At 54.6% G+C, this 18,423-nt stretch overlaps 1 protein-coding gene across 1 annotated transcript; it reads right to left on the bottom strand.

Moving 5' to 3' along the window:
* Nucleotides 1-414: 414 nt before the first annotated feature.
* Nucleotides 415-17,346, bottom strand: Col1a1 (collagen type I alpha 1 chain). The gene is made up of 51 exons (XM_021641625.2): nt 17,143-17,346; nt 15,483-15,674; nt 15,301-15,332; nt 15,144-15,179; nt 14,953-15,054; nt 14,117-14,185; nt 13,790-13,834; nt 13,575-13,628; nt 13,360-13,413; nt 12,899-12,952; nt 12,726-12,779; nt 12,340-12,393; nt 12,208-12,252; nt 12,040-12,093; nt 11,894-11,938; nt 11,700-11,753; nt 11,410-11,508; nt 11,283-11,327; nt 11,092-11,190; nt 10,908-10,961; nt 10,613-10,720; nt 10,459-10,512; nt 10,106-10,204; nt 9,932-9,985; nt 9,743-9,841; nt 9,177-9,230; nt 8,924-8,977; nt 8,764-8,817; nt 8,599-8,652; nt 8,149-8,193; nt 7,960-8,058; nt 7,624-7,731; nt 7,178-7,285; nt 6,934-6,987; nt 6,732-6,785; nt 6,376-6,483; nt 6,240-6,293; nt 6,069-6,122; nt 5,776-5,937; nt 5,567-5,674; nt 5,125-5,232; nt 4,967-5,020; nt 4,749-4,856; nt 4,317-4,370; nt 4,093-4,200; nt 3,734-3,787; nt 3,302-3,409; nt 2,936-3,218; nt 2,600-2,790; nt 2,092-2,334; nt 415-1,961 (listed from the first exon to the last, which is right to left on the bottom strand). The coding sequence occupies exons 1-51, from the start codon at nt 17,216-17,218 to the stop codon at nt 1,815-1,817; spliced, it is 4,359 nt and encodes a 1,452-aa protein (XP_021497300.1). The 5' UTR covers nt 17,219-17,346; the 3' UTR covers nt 415-1,814.
* Nucleotides 17,347-18,423: the final 1,077 nt, after the last annotated feature.

Here is an 18,423-nt window from a genome sequence, read left to right on the forward strand (position 1 = left end):
GTTTGGATCCCTTTGAGAACCCTTGAGCCTCCCAGCACCCCTGGGCAACACCTCCCCAGGCCTCGGCTCCGCGGCATGGAAAAATGTTACATCGAAAGGACAGTGGGCTCGAGGCACGGGTGATCTGGGATTTGAGGCGCCTGTGAGTGCGCTCGAGGTGTCTGCACCCTGTACGGATCTGTGGTGAAGATGAGGAGGTGGAAATGTGGAAGGAGGACCGATGGAGGGAAAAGCAATGGGGTAGAGAAAACAGTCTAAGGCCTAGGAAAGGCAAGAGGAAGGTTTGGATGAGAAGTGGGAGGCGAGAAGGGGCAGGAACAGAAGGCAAATCCACTCCTCCCGGAGCCCCTCCTCTCCCCGGATCCCCACCTCCCCAAGTCTCAGGAAGGAAATTCGGAGGCCATCGCACATGTGTTGGGTCATTTCCACATGCTTTATTCCAGCAATCAAAATAATTAAAAACATCTCAAATTATTATACACATACAAAATAGGTAACAGTCTCGTTTCCTCCCACCCCAGGGGTAAAACTGTTTTGTGCTTTGGAAAGTGATGCTCTGAAACCCAGAGGCAGACTGGGAGAGAGGCTGAGGGCAGGGTGCAGCAGCAAGAGGGGAGGGTTTCAGAAGAGAAGAGAAGAGAGAGAGAGAGAGAGAGAGAGAGAGAGAGAGAGAGAGAGAGAGGTCAGACTGCGATAGGCCCAGGAACTAGGAGAGTGGAGAGAGGGTACAGAGCGAACAGGCTGGCGTTGGCATTCTCTCCTCCCGTGTTAAATAGCACCGTCAGGAAAAAAAAAAATTCACATGAGTCCCTATCCATTAAAAAAAAAAAAAAGAAAGAATTAAAAAAAAAAAAAGACTTTAAACAAAAGGAACATTTGCTGGCCTAGGGAGCATCTCAATTTCTATAGCACCAGAAATTCCTTCCCACCCCACCCCTTCACAGAGATGTAGCACCTTTGATACCAAACTGGGCGCGCTGCCAGCCTGCCCCCATCCCCGCCCCCACACAGTTGCCCCGGTGACACACAAAGACAAGAACGAGGTAGTCTTTCAGCAACACGGTTACACAAGAAACACAACAGTCTCTCCCACCCAGCCTGCGCATGCGTGTCCGATGTTTCCGGTCTGCGGTGACCCCGCCTGGCTCCAAAGCCCTGGGAGATGCAGGTGGCTTCCCCCCAGCAAGGCCCTCGAAAACAAAGTGTTGCAGAGGTCATGGAGATGCCAGATGGTTAGGCTCCTTCAACAGTCCAAGAACCCCCATGTCCCGGCAGGACTGGAGGATGCTGGGTGGGGAAGTAGGCTAGGGTCTGGGGGTGAGGGGGTCATTTCCGCATTGCCTTTGGTTGCTGGGCAGACAATGCATTATTTCCTGTGTCTTTGGGGGAAACTTAAATTTGGGGAGCAATGGAGGAGAGGCCCCAAGAGGGGTGGAGAAAGGAGCAGAAAAGGCAGCGTTTGGGGTATCATAAGCCCAGTGGGCAGAAAGGGACTTATACCCACATAGGTCTTCAAGCAAGAGGACCAAGCTTCCTTTTTTAAAAAGTTATTTATTTATTCTTTTTTTTTTTTTTTTTTCTTTTTGGTAAGGTTGAATGCACTTTTGGTTTTTGGTCAATATTCAGTTGGTCAAAGATAAAAACTAAGTTTGAGAGATGAATGCAAAGGAAAAAAAAATGTTTTCCAAAGTCCATGTGAAATTGTCTCCCATTTTTTCGGCTTTTGGGGAAATTCAGTTTGGGTTGTTTGTCTGTCTCCAGGGTCGGGGGAAAGTGGGCTGGGTGGGAGGGAGCCAGATTGGGGTGGAGGGAGTTTACACGAAGCAGGCAGGGCCAACGTCTACTCCGAATTCCTGGTCTGGGGCACCAATGTCCAAGGGGGCCACGTCGATGATGGGCAGGCGGGAGGTCTTGGTGGTCTTGTATTCGATTACTGTCTTGCCCCAAGTTCCGGTGTGACTCTGGAGTGAATGAAGACAGTGGGAGAGGGTCATTACCAAGGGGCACTGATAGAGTGAGGACCGTTTTCTGAGCTGCTGGCTAAGGCAGAGGCCCAAAGAGGCAGGGGTGGACGCCGTCTGGGGGACTCACCGTGCAGCCATCCACAAGGGTGCTGTAGGTGAAACGGCTGTTGCCCTCGCCCCGGAGCTCTATCTCGTTGGAGCCCTGGAGGAGCAGGGACTTCTTGAGGTTGCCAGTCTTTTGGTCCATGTAGGCTACGCTGTTCTTGCAGTGATAGGTGATGTTCTGGGAGGCCTCGGTGGACATCAGGCGCAGGAAGGTCAGCTGGATGGCAACGTCGGCAGGGTCGGAGCCCTCGCTTCCGTACTCGAACTGCATGGGCCGGGGAAAGTGGGAAGTGAGTGGTCACATAGGCCTTCTAGTCCCTGGCTGTCCTACCTGAAGGCTGCTAAGAATTTTTATCTCAAGTTAAAAAGGGGGGCATCACTTGTCCATGGACACCCAAGATCCTAGGACTCCTGTATCCTAGATCTGTATCTGCCCTCCCACTAAGAAGATACTAAATCCAGTCCAAGACTTCCTATGTTTTCTGGGCATGAGGCTCTCTCGTCTTGGCTCTAGGGTTCAGTTCACGTACCTGGAATCCACCATCCATGCTCTCGCCGAACCAGACGTGTTTCTTTTCCTTGGGGTTCGGGCTGATGTACCAGTTCTTCTGGGGCACAGAAGGCTGAGTGGGGAACACACAGGTCTGGCCTGTCTCCATGTTGCAGTAGACCTTGATGGCATCCAGGTTGCAGCCTTGGTTGGGGTCAATCCAGTACTCTCCTGAAGTGGGCAGGGCAATGTGGAGTCAGGAGAAGTAGGCAGCCAGCCAGCAACACACGGAGAGTGGGGTGCGTGAATGCATGGGGGAGCAGCATGGTGGGAGGAAGAGGATGGGGGAGGGGAGGCAGCTGGGGTCAGTCCTCACCGCTCTTCCAGTCAGAGTGGCACATCTTGAGGTCACGGCATGTGCGGGCGGGGTTCTTGCGGCTGCCTTCGGGGCTTCGGATGTTCTCAATCTGCTGGCTCAGGCTCTTGAGGGTGGTGTCCACCTCAAGGTCACGGTCACGGACCACATTAGCATCATCGGCCCGGTAGTATCGGCCACCATCATGAGCCTTCTCTTGAGGTGGCTGAGGCAGGAAGCTGAAGTCAAAACCACCGCCGGAAGGACCAGGGGGGCCAGGGGGGCCAGGAGGGCCTGGGGGACCCTGCAGAGAAAGAGATCAAGGTTTACTGGTGTTCAAGTCTTCTTGGGGGAGGGTCGTGAGGCAGAGGATGTGGGGCTACGTACAGCAGGACCGGCATCACCAGTGCGACCGCGAGGACCAGGGGGACCGATGGGGCCAGGGAGACCGTTGAGTCCATCTTTGCCAGGAGCACCAGCAGAGCCAGGGGGACCCTAGTCGGAGAGAGATGGTTGGAGAAAGTCTGTTAGAAAACCCAAAGCAGCCCCGACTCTGAATGAGAAGCATCTTCTCCACTGTTGGCTCTGTCCAATTTCGTCTTCTATCTCAAGAGGTGTCCTCAGCTAGTTTCCATGGCTAGGCTTGGAAGAAGCCAAAGGCTTGGAAGGCCAAAGGCTGTATAAGACCAAGATTCTTTTTCTCCCCATCCCCTTTCTGGTTTCTGAACTCTTCTCTGAAGAACAGAGGGGTGCCTGAAGGCAACCGAGACAGGGAACGCAGGAAGAAGTAATAGAGATCAACCCAACAATGCAACTTACCCGGGGACCTGCAGGACCTGAAGCTCCAGAGGGGCCTTGTTCACCAGGAGAACCCTGCAGGGCAGAGATAGGCAGTTCAGGGGCAGTGGGGGTAACAGGCCCCCCGTTATAGAGTCTAGAACACTCCCACAATCCCTCTTTGAACTCTCTCTCTCATTCTTGTTCTCTTGCTGTCCTCCCTTTCTTAAAAGCTCCTTAGAAATGTCTTAGAAATTGTCTGCCCACCACCCTCACTAGGAAGGAATCAGAATGTCTATTTAGAGCAGATACTGAGGCAAGTGCCCCTCCTCCCACTATGCACCAGGATGGTGGAAAAGGCCCTCATGAAGCCAGGGTCTGGGAAGCTGAGTAATACTCACAGGAGAGCCAGGAGGACCCTGAAGACCGGAGAAGCCACGATGACCCTTTATGCCTCTTTCACCTTGTTCGCCTGTCTCTCCCTTGTCACCGCGGGGGCCTTGGGGTCCCTAAAAGAGAGGAGGAGACAGGCTGTCAGGTGCAAGTTCCACTGGTGTTCTGACTAGGGTGCTGTTAACACCTGGGCCGGTGTACAGAGGGCATAAGGTTGGCATGGGACACTTACAGCAGGGCCACGAGAACCAGCAGGGCCAATGGGACCAGGGGGACCAGCAGGACCCTGGGAGAGAAAATAGTGTGTTAGATCCTGACTAAAGGAGGCCAGGGCTGCAGGATGAGCCTTCCCCTTGGCTAGCCTACTCCTAGCCCACATCTCTTTTGCTTTGACCACCTCTCCTGACTCCCCATTAAACCCCAGAGCCAGGCTTCATGCCATAAGCTGGGGCAAGCCCCATGTCTTGGGGAAGATGGAGTCCATCTAGATGAAGGCCAAGTTATGACTGTTTTTTGTTTTTGTTTTTTTTTTTTTCCAGGGAGGCCAAGGGCCAAGACACATCTCAAGACCCTCTTCTCCCCTAGCCTGGATGAGGTAATTCATCTATTCTCAGGCCTTTGATCATGCCTGAAGAGGAGGTCTGATCTGAGCCCAGCTACTTACAGTCTCACCACGATCGCCATTCTTGCCAGCAGGGCCAACAGGGCCAGGAGCACCAGGAGCACCAGGGGCGCCAGGGGGGCCAGAAGGACCAGTCTCACCACGGTCACCCTGGGAGCAGAGGGTAGAGGTCATGGGGTCAGCCTCAGTTGAAGTGCCCAGGCTGAGGAGGGGTCAGGGCAAACCAGAGTCCATCCCTGATTTGTGGTCTGATCTCTTACCTTGGGCCCAGGAGAACCATCTCTTCCAGGGGAGCCTTCAGCACCAGGTGCTCCCTGGAGAGAGAATGGGGAGAAGTGAAGGTCCACTCTGGGGAAGAGGTCAGGCACAGGACGAGTGGTCCTGCACAGGCACTGGCTAAAGGGTAGAGGCTGCTTACCTCACGTCCAGATTCACCAGGGGGGCCAGCCAATCCAGGGGGGCCCATGGGACCAGGAGGACCACGTTCACCACTTGATCCGGAAGGACCTTGTTTGCCGGGTTCACCCTTAAGAAAAGAGAGTAAGGATGGAATTCAAATACCGGTGGCTCAAGCCATGAGAGAGACCTTTTTTATTTGTTTGTTTGTTTGTTTGGTTGGTTTTTTTAAGACAGGGTTTCTCTGTGTAGTCCTGGCCGTCCTGGAACTCACTCTGTAGACCAGGCTAGCCTCGAACTCAGTGATTTGCTTGCCTCTGCCCCCTGAGTGCTGGGATTAAAGGTGTGCTCCACCATCGCCTGGCTACCATGAGACCATTTCTATCAGATTTGCTCTCCTTGTCTCCACCACTGCTGCCCTAGGATGATTCTTCTTGGAGACCCCAACATTCTAGAGCACTCACAGAGGGGCCGGGCAGACCAGGGAAGCCTCTCTCTCCTCGCTGACCGGGAAGACCGACCACACCACGCTGTCCAGCAATACCCTGAGGTCCGGGGGTACCAGGAGAGCCCTGTAGGAGACAGACAGGGGTGAGAAGAGCTCACAGTGGCGCAGGGGGCACACACAACTCTGGATCTCTCCAGAAATACGGAGATGTGATCTGGCACTTACAGCAGGTCCATCAGCACCAGGGGCTCCTTTCTCACCAGCAGGGCCAGGGGGACCTGGAGGACCAACTTCACCAGGACGTCCAGCAGGGCCAGTCTCACCGCGGGGACCTTTGCCTCCTTCTTTGCCAACAGGACCGGGTGGGCCAGGGGGTCCAGCATTTCCCTAGATGGGCACAAGAGAGACTGTCAGAGTCCAGGCTTCCAAAGCTTCCCAATGGCATGCCCCAGCCAGGCCTGCTGTCCTGTCAGTGCACCCCACCTCTCACGCCCAATTCCAGAACCACAGATACTCACAGAGGGGCCAGGGGGACCAACACGGCCAGCAGCACCAGGGAAACCAGTAGCACCCTGGCAGGAAAGAACACAAGGTGGTCAGAAGTGAGCAGCCAGTTGCTTCTTCCCTGGCCTGATCTCCTCCAATCTCTGGCTTTCGGGAGACTCCTCAGAGATGTGGATGGTACTCACAGGAGGACCAGCAGCACCACGAGCACCTTTGGGTCCAGGAGCACCAACGTTACCCTGTAAGAGAGTACAGAGGTGTGAGACCCAGGTTAGCTCCGAGACTATCAAAAGCTTGGGCTCCAGAGGATGGGATACTTACAATAGGGCCAGGGGGTCCAGCGGGTCCAGCAGGGCCAGGAGGACCAGAGTCGCCTTTAGTACCAGTATCACCAGGTTCACCTTTGGGACCAGGTTGGCCATCAGCACCCTAGGCAGGAGGGAGAAATGGACAGTGGAGGAGTGGATGGGGCGGCCTGGGAGCAGAAGGCCTTTGAGCTAGAGGAGGGGCCACAGAGAGAGACTTGGAGTCTGCAGAGACACTTGGAGACAGCCCAGTCCCTCCCCATCCTTCCTCCCCCGACTCAGGGTAGCACGACTGTCCTCATTCAGTCACCCAAGGTCCCATGCTTCACGGTTCAGCTGGTGACGTAAAGTAAAGAAGGTCTTAGTACTCACAGGGGGGCCAGCAAAGCCAGCAGGACCAGGGGGACCAGGCTCGCCACGGTCTCCCTAGAAGAAGAAGAAAAAGAACACTCTGGAGAGATACCTCAATGCTGGGGAAGGAGGGGAACAGATGGAATAAAGGGACAGGGTCAGGGAGCAGGAAGCAGGTAGGAGAGAAGGGCTCATAGGTCTTATCAGGGTCTTCTGTACTTACAGGGGCACCACGGGCTCCGGTGGGGCCAGCAGGACCACTGGGACCAGTTTCACCCTATAAGGCAGAGACAAGAACTCTGAACTCTCCTGGAAGATGAACCAACGGCACCTCCCCTTCCTTCTGGTCCCTCAAACTTCCTGGGTCACCAGCTTCCTATGGAGGACCTGCCTGCCCTGCAGAGCCCCACCTGGGCTTGCTGAGGAAGCTAGGTGTTAAAAAATAAGATGGAGAGGCAGCCACTAACCTTGTCACCAGCAGCACCAGCGGGGCCAGGAGGACCAATGGGACCAGTCAGACCACGGACGCCATCTTTGCCAGGAGAACCATCAGCACCTTTGGGACCAGTATCACCCTAAAGACAGGAGGGAAATCTGAGACTTCTAACTTTGGGACAGGAGTTCAGCTACAACATTCTGCTGAAGTTTCTCAGCTCTATGTTTGCCAAGGATACGAGATCCTTTCAGGATGAAATGGTTCCTACCTGGGGACTCAGGGGGAGCCTGGCTTAAGAGGCCCCTAAGTTGTATAGGGAGATAAATAAAGGAGCCTCCATCAGGGAAATGCCCCGACTTTCACCCCCATGGTAACACATCAGGAGAAGGGCTTGAGTCACAGGTATAAGATTAACCAGCAAAGCAAGGAGACAGGTGGGAACCACCAAGGGCTCATGGGAAGGAAAGGTGGACTTACTCTGTCACCCTTGGGGCCTGGAAGACCAGCGGCACCACGTTCACCAGGCATTCCCTGAAGACCAGGGGCACCCTGGCTTCCGGGAGCTCCGGGGGCACCAGTATCACCCTGTTTGATAAACAAGAAGATGAGTGAGGCGTGGGGTCCCAGAAGTGTCTCAGCCCTGAGCCCACTTAGGATTCCCCTATGTGTGGATCCAAGATCAAAGGTTCCAACTACAAGGACAAACTCACAGACCCAACCTCGGGCCCTTATAGGCACCCCCACTCTGGTCTTGTCCCCCACATCCCTATGCTTTGGGTCAAGGCTATCAAACCCTTTCAGCGATGCCCTTACCTTGGCGCCATCGTTGCCGGGAGCACCATTGTTTCCACGGGGACCAGCAGGACCTGGGGGACCTTGTACACCACGCTCGCCAGGGAAACCTCTCTCGCCCTAGAAAGGAAGGAAAAGGCACATGATGGCTGCTCCACCAGGGTCAGGCTCAGGACACTGTAATGGAACTGCCATGACGGGGTCACTTACTCTTGCTCCAGAGGGTCCAGGGGCGCCAAGGTCACCAGGAACACCCTGAGAGTAGAAAGAAGGAAAAACAGTGAGCCTAACTTTCCCTTGAGAGAGAGCTTCTGGCCCTCTTCCTGGGAGCTGCTCCTTTGGGGCCCATGTATTAGAGATGAACGCATTCTCAGCTTAGAACTGAAATTCCCCGTTACACTCGGAAGGCCTGAGGTAAAGCCAGAATTATTCCAGGAGTTCTCATAAAGAAGTCACCTTGCCTAGAAGCCACACAGGCACTTCCAGATCACACACAGTGCCCTCCACTCTTTTTTTTTTTTTAATATCTAAAGTCCTGTCCCAGTGTTTAATCTCTATCCCTTCTAGCTGCTGGTGTCCTGATCAGCTAAGGGCAGTGAATGGTCTTTTTCTGTGTGTTTCTTGCATGCTCCCACCCTCTGGCCTGATGCTACATCTTACCTGTTCACCGGGCTTGCCTGCTTCACCAGGAGGACCAGCAGGTCCAGGGAGACCCTGTAAGGGGGGAGATTGAGGGGGGAAGAGGAAGGGTTCAGAATCTGCAAAGGCTTAATTAACAAAGGAGCATTCTGTATTCCCCTACAGACCTAAGTCACAAGGCCTTACCTGGAATCCGGGGGAGCCGGCAGGGCCTTGTTCACCTCTCTCACCAGCAGGACCCTGTCATAGAGAAGAGGCTGTGGTCATGAACAGTCCAAGGAGAAGGGAGACAGATTCCTCCCTTACCCTTTCCTTGATCCCAGGCCTTCCATTTAGGGGTACTTACAGCAGGGCCGGGGGCCCCCTGAGCTCCAGCTTCTCCATCTTTGCCAGCAGGACCCTGTGGGGAGAAGGTGACAAATTTAGTGCCATGAGGCAGATGGCAGCAGCAGTGGGGACCGGGCCAAGCAGAGCCCACTAGCATCCTCTGATGGTCTTGCAGTGGCTACAGACTCCTGTGTCACGTGAGGATGGTCTGTGCGACAGGCAAGGGCAGAAGGCCAACAGAGGAATACAAAAGAGATACAAGAGATACTTACTACAGGGCCAGGGGGTCCGGGAACGCCCCGCTCTCCAGCCTTTCCAGGTTCTCCCTGTGTAGAAAGGTAGGCAAGACTGAGTCACGGGACGAGACTCATTAGAGTTGAGGACCCCTCATTACAGTGCGTGTCCCTAAGGGGCTTTCTGTTCAAGAAGGCTTCCAGAGGTTGGCAAGCTGCTGGCGTCTAATACTTGGCTTCTCTTTCTGCACCCAAAAGCAGATGCCAAGGCTCCTTCCTGGTCGCCCTTCCCTCTTCCTTCCACCTGACACACACCTGCAGTGACCGGAACTGCTAATGGCTATCACCTCCTCAGGGCTCTCTCCTCCCTTACCAAACTTGGGTGTGACGATCACATAAAAGGCCCATCTTAACGGTGTGTTTGAGGAAGCCTGCCCAGCAACGGTACTTATTTATTAAGGACAAAACAATGATCACGGAGCCAACAGTCTCTAATTTTACCAGTGGGTCCAGAAAGGGTCATTAAAGGGCTGAGGTCACACAGCAAGTCAGTTGAGTTAGTAGGCCTGTCCCCGATTCTGTGTTGTTCCTCACTGAATACTCACAGCAGTACCCTTAGGTCCAGGGAATCCCATCACACCAGCCTGGCCACGGGCCCCAGGAGGACCTGCAGGTCCAGGGCGACCATCTTGACCAGCGGGACCCTGAGGATGGGAGAGACAAGAGTTGTGATGAGGACTAAGGCAGGCACACTGGAGGGTAGGGGTTAAGAGCAAGAGAGCAAGCATACTTACAGGGGGACCGGTTTTGCCATCAGGACCAGGGCTGCCAGGACTGCCAGTGAGACCCTAGGGAGAGGCAGGAGAGCATGAATGAGGAAAGGACAAGATGGATGGTAGGGGGGAGTCTGGAGCACCAGTTGAAGGCTGCTCCAAGTCCCATGCAGGACAGAGGGTCTTGGCGCTTACCTTGGCACCAGGGAGACCAGCTTCACCAGGACGACCAGCTTCACCAGGAGAACCTTTGGGACCAGCAGGCCCAGGAGAACCACGTTCACCAGCAGGACCCTAAGTGGAGAGAAGCCACAGACACATCAGGATCACAGCCTTGGCTTCATTACCATGGGTTAGCATCCTCCTCATGCTGGCAGAAGGTCCAGCACTTTGAGGGGCATTGGTGGGGAAAGAGAGGCCGAATGTGAGGAGGAGGGAGACACAGACATGGGCACAGGTAGCAGCCAGCACTGTTGTGGCCAGAGGTAGGTCATGTCAGGCAGTTGAGGATCAGCTTTTTTTTCTTTTTTGACAGGAAGAGAGATTACCTTGGGGCCAGCAACGCCATCAGCACCAGGGAAACCACGGCTACCAGGTCCACCCTGCAGGGAGAAGAGAAGAGGCCAGTGAGCGCAATCATCATGTCAGGTCCTGGGCAAGCACTGAGGGCAGAGAAGAAGGAGAGGCACGCGGGACACTCACGCGCTCGCCAGGAGGTCCGGGCAGGCCAGCAGGTCCAGGTTCACCACGGGCTCCTCGCTTTCCTTCTTCACCAGCAGGGCCAGGAGGACCTTGAACGCCAGCAGGGCCCTGGAACGGGCAGAGAGGGAGTGGCCTTGGTGAGAGGATACAAGCCCAGGAGCCTAGGATGCTGGTGTCTAGAAACAGGGCTTCCGGGTATGGGGTGGCGGTGGGGGCTCCCTTCCTCCCTGGGTCTCCCTTGAGAAGCTTTCAGGTCTCAGGGGCTAAGGAGGAGGAGGGAAGACGTGGGACTTACGGGGTCTCCTTTGGCACCAGTGTCTCCTTTGTTGCCGGGGGCACCAGGTTCGCCCTGTGTGGGGGGAGCAGGAGTGGATGAGAATTGGAGTTAGTCTTTTGGTTCGCAGATGTATGCTTTCCCCAGAAGGGGGCGCATTGGAGCTAGTGCATGAGTTGGGCAGAAAGGAGAGGCTTATACTTACGCTGTTACCCTTGGGACCTGGAGGACCGCTGGGGCCCTGAGGTCCAGAGGGGCCTCGGGCACCGGGGAAGCCAGGAGCACCAGCAATACCAGGAGCACCCTGTAGGGGGCAGGACAGCCATGTTAGCCCAGGGGTGAAGGGCACGGGGCAGGTGGCAGCTGGGCATGGGAGGAGGGCTGGTAGCGACTTACATTGGCACCTTTAGCACCAGGTTGTCCATCAGCACCAGGATTTCCCTGCCACATAGAGAAAGGAGGGTGAGTGACAGGCTAGAACTCCGAAGCTGGCACAGGGGACAGTGGAAGGGAGGACACTTACAGCAGGGCCAGCAGCACCAGCAGGGCCAGGGGGTCCGGGCTCACCGCGCACACCCTGGGGACCTTCAGAGCCTCGGGGTCCTTGGGGACCAGCTTCGCCCTGGATTGGAGGAAAAGAAGAAATCAGAAACCAACCCGGGGCATCCAGCATTACGTCTGGATGTCAGGTGAGGTGGTGGTGGGGAGCAAGGATGAGGACTTTGAGAGCCAGGCAGGGGACCCCAGGATGCACTTCACTCTTGCCAATCTGAGCCCTTGGCCTAGGACAGTCAAAGAAAGAATGAATCTCACCTTAGCACCAACTGCACCAGGGAAGCCAGGAGGACCACTGGGGCCAGTGGGACCCTATGGACGAAGTGGAGGGTTAGCTACAAGGCATAGGGGGAGACTCAGAGCTCCTAAGTTTCAGCAGGTGATGTCAGTGCCAGGAGCTCACCCTGAGACCTCCCCTCCCCTCCCCAACTCAAAGTCAAGGCCATACTTACGGGGGGCCCAGCTGCACCAACAGCACCATCGTTACCACGAGCACCCTGCAAGAGAGAGAGGGGAAGCCCAATGATGCCCTCTGAGCACAGTCCCTGGGGAACCCCAACCAGAGCTCAGGGGCATCCAAGGGGCCAGGAGTACTTACAGCAGCACCAGCGGGTCCAGGGCGACCTCTCTCACCAGGCAGACCTCGGGGGCCCTGATAACCAAGCCAAGAGAGGTCAAGTGGGATGCAGACTCTCTTCCCCAGGCTCCAGCCACCCTTCACCCCTCCCTTTTGGCATACTCCCACCCCTCAAGCTGGCATACTCACCATCTGGCCAGGAGCTCCATTTTCACCAGGACTGCCAGGTTCTCCCTAGGGAGAAAGACCAAAGTGAGGGATTCCTGTATAGTAGGTCTTTTTTTTTGGGGGGGGGTTCAGGACCTCCCAACAGTCTCTTACCTTAGGACCAGCAGGACCAGTGTCTCCTTTGGCACCATCCAAACCACTGAAACCCTAAAAGAGGAAAGAGGGATGAAGTGAGACCCTGTGGAAGGATTATGCTGCTTTGACACTCACACAAATCTGAGAAAAAGTTTTGCAAGATCACCCCAGCCATCTCCCTGTCTCCAAGCTGGACTAGACCCCAGTCCACCTATCACCTCAGCCAGTCTCTTTATTAGAATGTCTTTCCCATGAAAGGAAGTTCTCTCAGGTGTCTAACCCATGTGTGACCCTTGAGACACCTGCAGCTACCACGTAACACAATACACAACAGGATCTCTTGAGGAAGGGGACAGAATGGTGTCTTGGGACTTTGGGAGCTTCAGTGATCAAAAGAGACTTACTCTGTGTCCCTTCATTCCGGGGAGGCCAGCTGTTCCAGGCAATCCCCGAGCGCCCTGGAGAGAAAGGCAAAGCAGAACATGGAAAGGTGTCAGAAGGCTCTGTGAATCTTGCTCCTAAATGCATCCCCAGTGCAGTAAGGTCTGGAGTCCACCCTGGGTCATGTCTTGCTCACCTGAGGCCCAGGAGGTCCACGCTCACCAGGACGGCCAGGCTTGCCAGCTTCTCCCTGCAGAGAGAGAAAAAGCCATAAGGCTCTGCCCCCCCCATACTGGAAAAGGATGGGAGGGCTCAAGTTTATTGGGGTTATTGCAGGGTGGATTTGGTTTAGGGGCCTGGAATTTAACTTAACCTAAAACTCAGTTTAAATCTACAATGAAATCTTTGGTGACATTTGAGTACCTTCAAAGGAATTCCTGTCACCAGCACATTCATTTCCATAGCTACTCACCCAGAACTCTTAAGCCTGGATTACTCTGAGGGATGGAGATGGGAGTGGGGATGAGGGTGAAGATGGGGCGTGGGTGTAGGGATGAGGACACCAGGGAGAACTTGAGTTCTCTTCCCACGGTCATTGCCCCAAGGGCAGTGAGACCCCAGATGAGAACTTGTTTTCCACCCCCCGGGACTACTTACATCATCTCCGTTCTTGCCAGGAGGGCCAGGGGGACCTCGAGGACCCATTGGACCCTAGAGGAGACATGAGAAGCCGTTAGAACCCCCAGAGTGAGAGACAACAAAGAGGAAGACTGTGACTGAGAGGCAAAAAGTCACCCGTCTCTCAGTATGGGTGACCTTCCAGAGGAGAATTTCTGGGGAGGGAGGTGGGTCAGCACGAAGGACTAACTTACTGAAGCGCCAGGCTCGCCAGGTTCGCCAGGGGGGCCTTGGAAACCTTGAGGACCCTGGAGAACATGAGAGAAGGGTAGGCTCAGAAACTCGGTTTCCTTCCAGGCTGTCTCACTCTTACAAGAGATGTCAACCAGCCTTCTGCCCTCATCCCAGTCTTTCTCCCAACAGTCCCCGCCATGCCCAAGGTGATGCATGAAGAGCTCTAGGTACTTACAGGTGCACCAGGGGGGCCAGGGAGACCACGAGGACCAGAAGGACCCTACAGAAGAGAGAGAAAAAAAAAAAGAGTGGGAGAATGAGATATCTTTGAAAAAAAAAGAGAAAGAAAAAGAAAAGAAAAGCAGTGTGGGAGAGGTCTGTTTCTACTGCTTCCTGTGGGGATCACAGTCATCTTGTCTTGTATCTTCTTTACCTCTGAAGTCCCAAAGATGGCCTTTACCTCCCAAGCTCTCTGTACCCATCCCCTTACAGGACCGTCATTGGCCTTTTTCTTCTGTATCCCCCAGCCTCTTTGCCATCACTGCGCCCCCTGGTGGCTCACCATGGGGCCAGGCACGGAAACTCCAGCTGATTTCTCATCATAGCCATAGGACATCTGGGGAGCAAAGTTCTAGGAAAACAAGAGAGGGGTGCATGAGAAATTGCGCTCAGGACAGTAAATTGAAAGGCAGGAGGCATTGCCAGAAATGGAACAGACTGACATGGGCTTCTGGAAGTAATTAACTAAGAGAGACAGCAACACTGCCTGTAAGATAGTGCTATACCAGACACCTCAATGGGACCTAATCTAACCAGACAATCCAAACTGCACAGCAACCTATGTAATAACCACCTCTGCCCAACAACCAGACTCTTCAAAACCTTGCCGATTCAAGGATGGCATAGACTCTCAGAAACAGTCTACGTTTGTGGAAACCAAAGAGGTGAGCCAATAAGATGCAATTAATTGGTGGTCTTGGATGGGAAGGAAAAAAATAAATACCATAAAGGACTTTTTTGGGGCATTGGTGAAAGCTGAAAGTGGACTGTAATTTGGCAATAGTGCTAGATCAGCATTAAATTTAGTGCTATGGTCCCATAGGAAAAGGTCCTTGTTCTTGGTAAATGCACTCAAGTGCTTCGGAGCATAAGGGGTTGGCATGTTCTCGGCAACTTATGTCTCAAATAGCTCAGACACACAGACAGGGGGGAACTGTGTGCCCAGAGAGGGGGCTGAGCAGCTGAGACGAAGGGTGAAAGAAAGTTCTGTGTAATATTGCAATTTTTCTACAAGTTTATGGTCATTTAAAAATATAAAGTTATGTCTGCCAGAACCAAAGCAAAGGAAAAAAAAAATCAGGGAATCACACAGGTCTGGGGTCTTCAAGTTCTACTTACTCCTCCGAGGCCAGGGGGACCGGGTAGCCCAGGAGGACCAGGAGGACCGGGAGCTCCAGGACTTCCGGGGATGCCGTCTCTTCCAGGGGGGCCAACGGGTCCCTGTACCAAGACAGGGTGGGGGTGCTATGAGTACAAATCAGAGCCACGCCCCCTCCACTTTCCCAGCTTACTTAGAATGTAATGCTTACCCTTGGGCCTTGGGGGCCAGGGTCTCCCTTGGGTCCCTGTGGGGTTGAGGATGAAGAAACAAGAAGCCGGTTAGAGAATCAAGGAAAGTTGGGGGTTCACAGGAGGAAAATGGGAGCCACTGGCCGATTGGGCGAAAGTAGGGTGCAGAGTATTTACCTGAACTCCTAAGAATTCTGTGCCTGTTGATTCTGGAGAGAACGAGAGAGACAGAGAGAGAGAGAGAGAGAGAGAGAGAGAGAGAGAAGTGCAGTTAGAAGTAAATTTGCTAAGGCACCTGAGGGTTAGAGGCTTTCAAGAAGGGAATCCGACCTCCCTTAACCCTAGGATCAGAACCGTACCTTCTGGGCAGAACTGACAGCACTCGCCCTCACGTCTTTGGGGGTTGGGACAGTCCAGCCCTTCATCTTTGCACAGGACTCTATCGCACACAGACGAGCCATTGTTGCAGAAGCAGATGGTGCAGACTTCGGGTTTCCACGTTTCACCATCATCGAACCTTTTGCCATTGTATACGCAGCTGACCTTGGGGACTGCGCAGATGGGACGAGACACAGGATGAAGCGGCTCTCAGACCCCACCTCCGGGCACACCGGCGATCCGGGGCCTACCCACACTTCCCTCTGTCTAAGAGGCGCACGTAGATTTTCCATTTCCCGCGTCTCTACTCCCTACCCCCTATTTTCTTCCCTCGCATCCTTTAAAGCTGGTCTGTCCGCATCAGCGTGCAGTGACAGCACCCGGGCGCCTGGCCAGGGCGACTCTAACTCCCCAGTTCGCAGGAATTTAAACAAAGCTTTAGACTGGGGTAGCTTTCGAACTCAGCTTGGGCCCACGCGCGCGCGAGAACCGAGCGAAATAAAAAAGCCTCCTGGAGGAGAGTAGGCAGGATCCTACACAGTAGGAGGGGCTCTTGGGATGTGGTTTCCATGGAGACAGGAGGCGGAGGTGGGTGGGTGAGGTGGGGTTAGGGAATGGGGAGGGGAGAAGGGGAATCCCAGCCCTGGCCCCACCCCTATTCCCCGGGCAGTTGGGATGGAGTGGGCGGGGCTAAAATGCGGAGGGTCTGATTTCAGCGGAGTTCCGTCCGAGTAGTAGAGCGTACCCCTGAAGTTGGATACCTCCTAACCACCGGCTCCCAGGAATGTTAAAAGCTTGCTATCCAGACAAGCCCGGTTCCTCAAAGCCGGGTAGTACTTTGGAGTCTCTCCTTAGCCAAAGAACTCAAGTCTACCAAATAGTTATGACTAGTTAACCACGCCCACCGCTCTAGTCCCGGATCAAGGCCATCACTAGGTGGCGGTCAACACTAAGCAGTGCACCGTACGGAACCAATTTTATCCGTCCTGGGCCACGTCTTTGAGAGACTGGGGGCTACTCCATCCCGTTTTCCCAGTCTGGAGTCGTGGAGTCCACGCCCGGCCTTAACCCAGCTTTTTCCTCTTCGGGACGCGTAATGCTCTAGGTTGACCAGCAGGAGGCAGAGGACCGCACCCTGTCAAGTCCTAGCCAAACTTTCTCAACCAGCCACCCGCCCTCTCCGCGTATCCCCTCCCCCCAAAGAGCCCAGCACCCCGGCGGCCCCTCCAACTCTGTCTAGCCTGCAGAGAGGGCAAACAATCTTTCCTTATGAATCATCCCCCAGCCTTTTTGATAGCTTTCACATCCTTAGGCTCCGAATCGCTATTCCAGCGGCCTTACTCCATCCTCGACGTACTCTGCCCCAATCCGTGCCCAGATCCCCACTTTTCCTGTTGTGCTACTGGTGGGTGCTTGGGACCTCCTTCGGTGCCATCTCATTCAGGGCTCCACGTCCGAGACGCCGCTCGCCCTCGTCTGCTCTCCAGGGTGATCTCCCCTCTCCACACCCAGTTGGATTCCTCTTCCTCTCCTTCCCATCCCTAACTCTGCAGCATCCGTTCAAGTCTCCATGGCTAGGACCCTCCCCGCGCAGGACACGATTACTAAGAAACCGCGAACTCCCCAAAGTTTGGAACTTACTGTCTTCTTGGCCGTGCGTCAGGAGGACAGTTGCCCCTAAGAGGAGCAGGAGCCGGAGGTCCACAAAGCTGAACATGTCTAGACCCTAGACATGTAGACTCTTTGCGGCTGTGCTGGGGGGTTATCTTCGGCTCATGCGTGGCCTCGCTCCGCGTGCCTCCTGCTCCGTCCTGAGGAGAAACTCCCGTCTGCTCCGACGCCTGGACTGGGCTCCTTTTATACCATCCTGATGGAGAGCTGGGAGGAACCCTTGGAGAGGGGGAGCCCACAGCCCGGCCCCCAGCCAATCAGAACTGCCTGGCCCGGCCCCCAATTTGGAACGAAGAGGGGGGGGAGGAAGGAAAGGAAGGGAAAGAAGTCCACCCAGCCCCCCCCCACTTTGCAACTCTGCCGCCCCTGCCCCCCCCCCCCCCCCCCCGATCTACATGGGCCAGAGGTTCTGTCACCAAAGTGTGGCTGGGCCCTCGAGGTACTGATTGAGGTTAGGGGATGACCCTTACACTTTCTTTCTGGGACCCTACATCGGAAACATGTGGAACCGGGGATCTGAGTTGGGGAACATTTCAAAGGGGTCAGGGTCAGGCACAACTGGGAAAAGGTCCTTCTGGCCATGCCTCTTAATCTTTCTGGTACCCTGGGGAAGAGCTAAGGATTAAGCTAGAGAGGCCTCTCTCCAAATCAGAAGAAGGAAGCAGCCAAGCAAAGGTGCCCGTGGGAGGGGACCGTCTCTTGGTGTGGCTTAGGTATGGGGGGTAGGAATATTTGTGAACAAGTTAGACATCTCTTCACAGATCCTAAAAGTCAGATATGAGGTTGCTTGAAGGGGGAGGGATGGTGGCTCTCTTCTGCCATTGCCTGTGGCTCCAAGACTGACCTTCTCCAGCCCCAAGTGTGACTCGGGGAGGCAGCTCTGAGGATGAGGCTTGGGGACCTCCTTGTCCTTCCAGAAGGAAGCTTAGGTATGAAGTGATAAGCGTAGGCTGGAGGGTTTCGGGGGCCATAAAGCGGAGTTTGTTGTTTAAACTCATTCCCTGAACCCCTCCGTCCCAGGCTGGTTCATGAGTTTATTGGGTGGGGGAGACCTGTGATCCCAGATGTCTTAGAAAAGAGTCTGGTGTCGGCTGTAGGCTACTGCCAGGGGTTAGTTAATGCCCCTCTTAGGTAGCAGTATCAATCCAGAGAGAACAGGTTGAAGGCGCTTGCCCATAGAAGGCTGTTCTCAAAGCTCCAGAGAGCCCCCTTTTCTTATTGTATTTGGTCTGCGGACACCTAGGTAAATTC

This window comes from Meriones unguiculatus, chromosome 7, assembly GCF_030254825.1.
Source record: "Meriones unguiculatus strain TT.TT164.6M chromosome 7, Bangor_MerUng_6.1, whole genome shotgun sequence".
NCBI lineage: Eukaryota > Metazoa > Chordata > Mammalia > Rodentia > Muridae > Meriones > Meriones unguiculatus.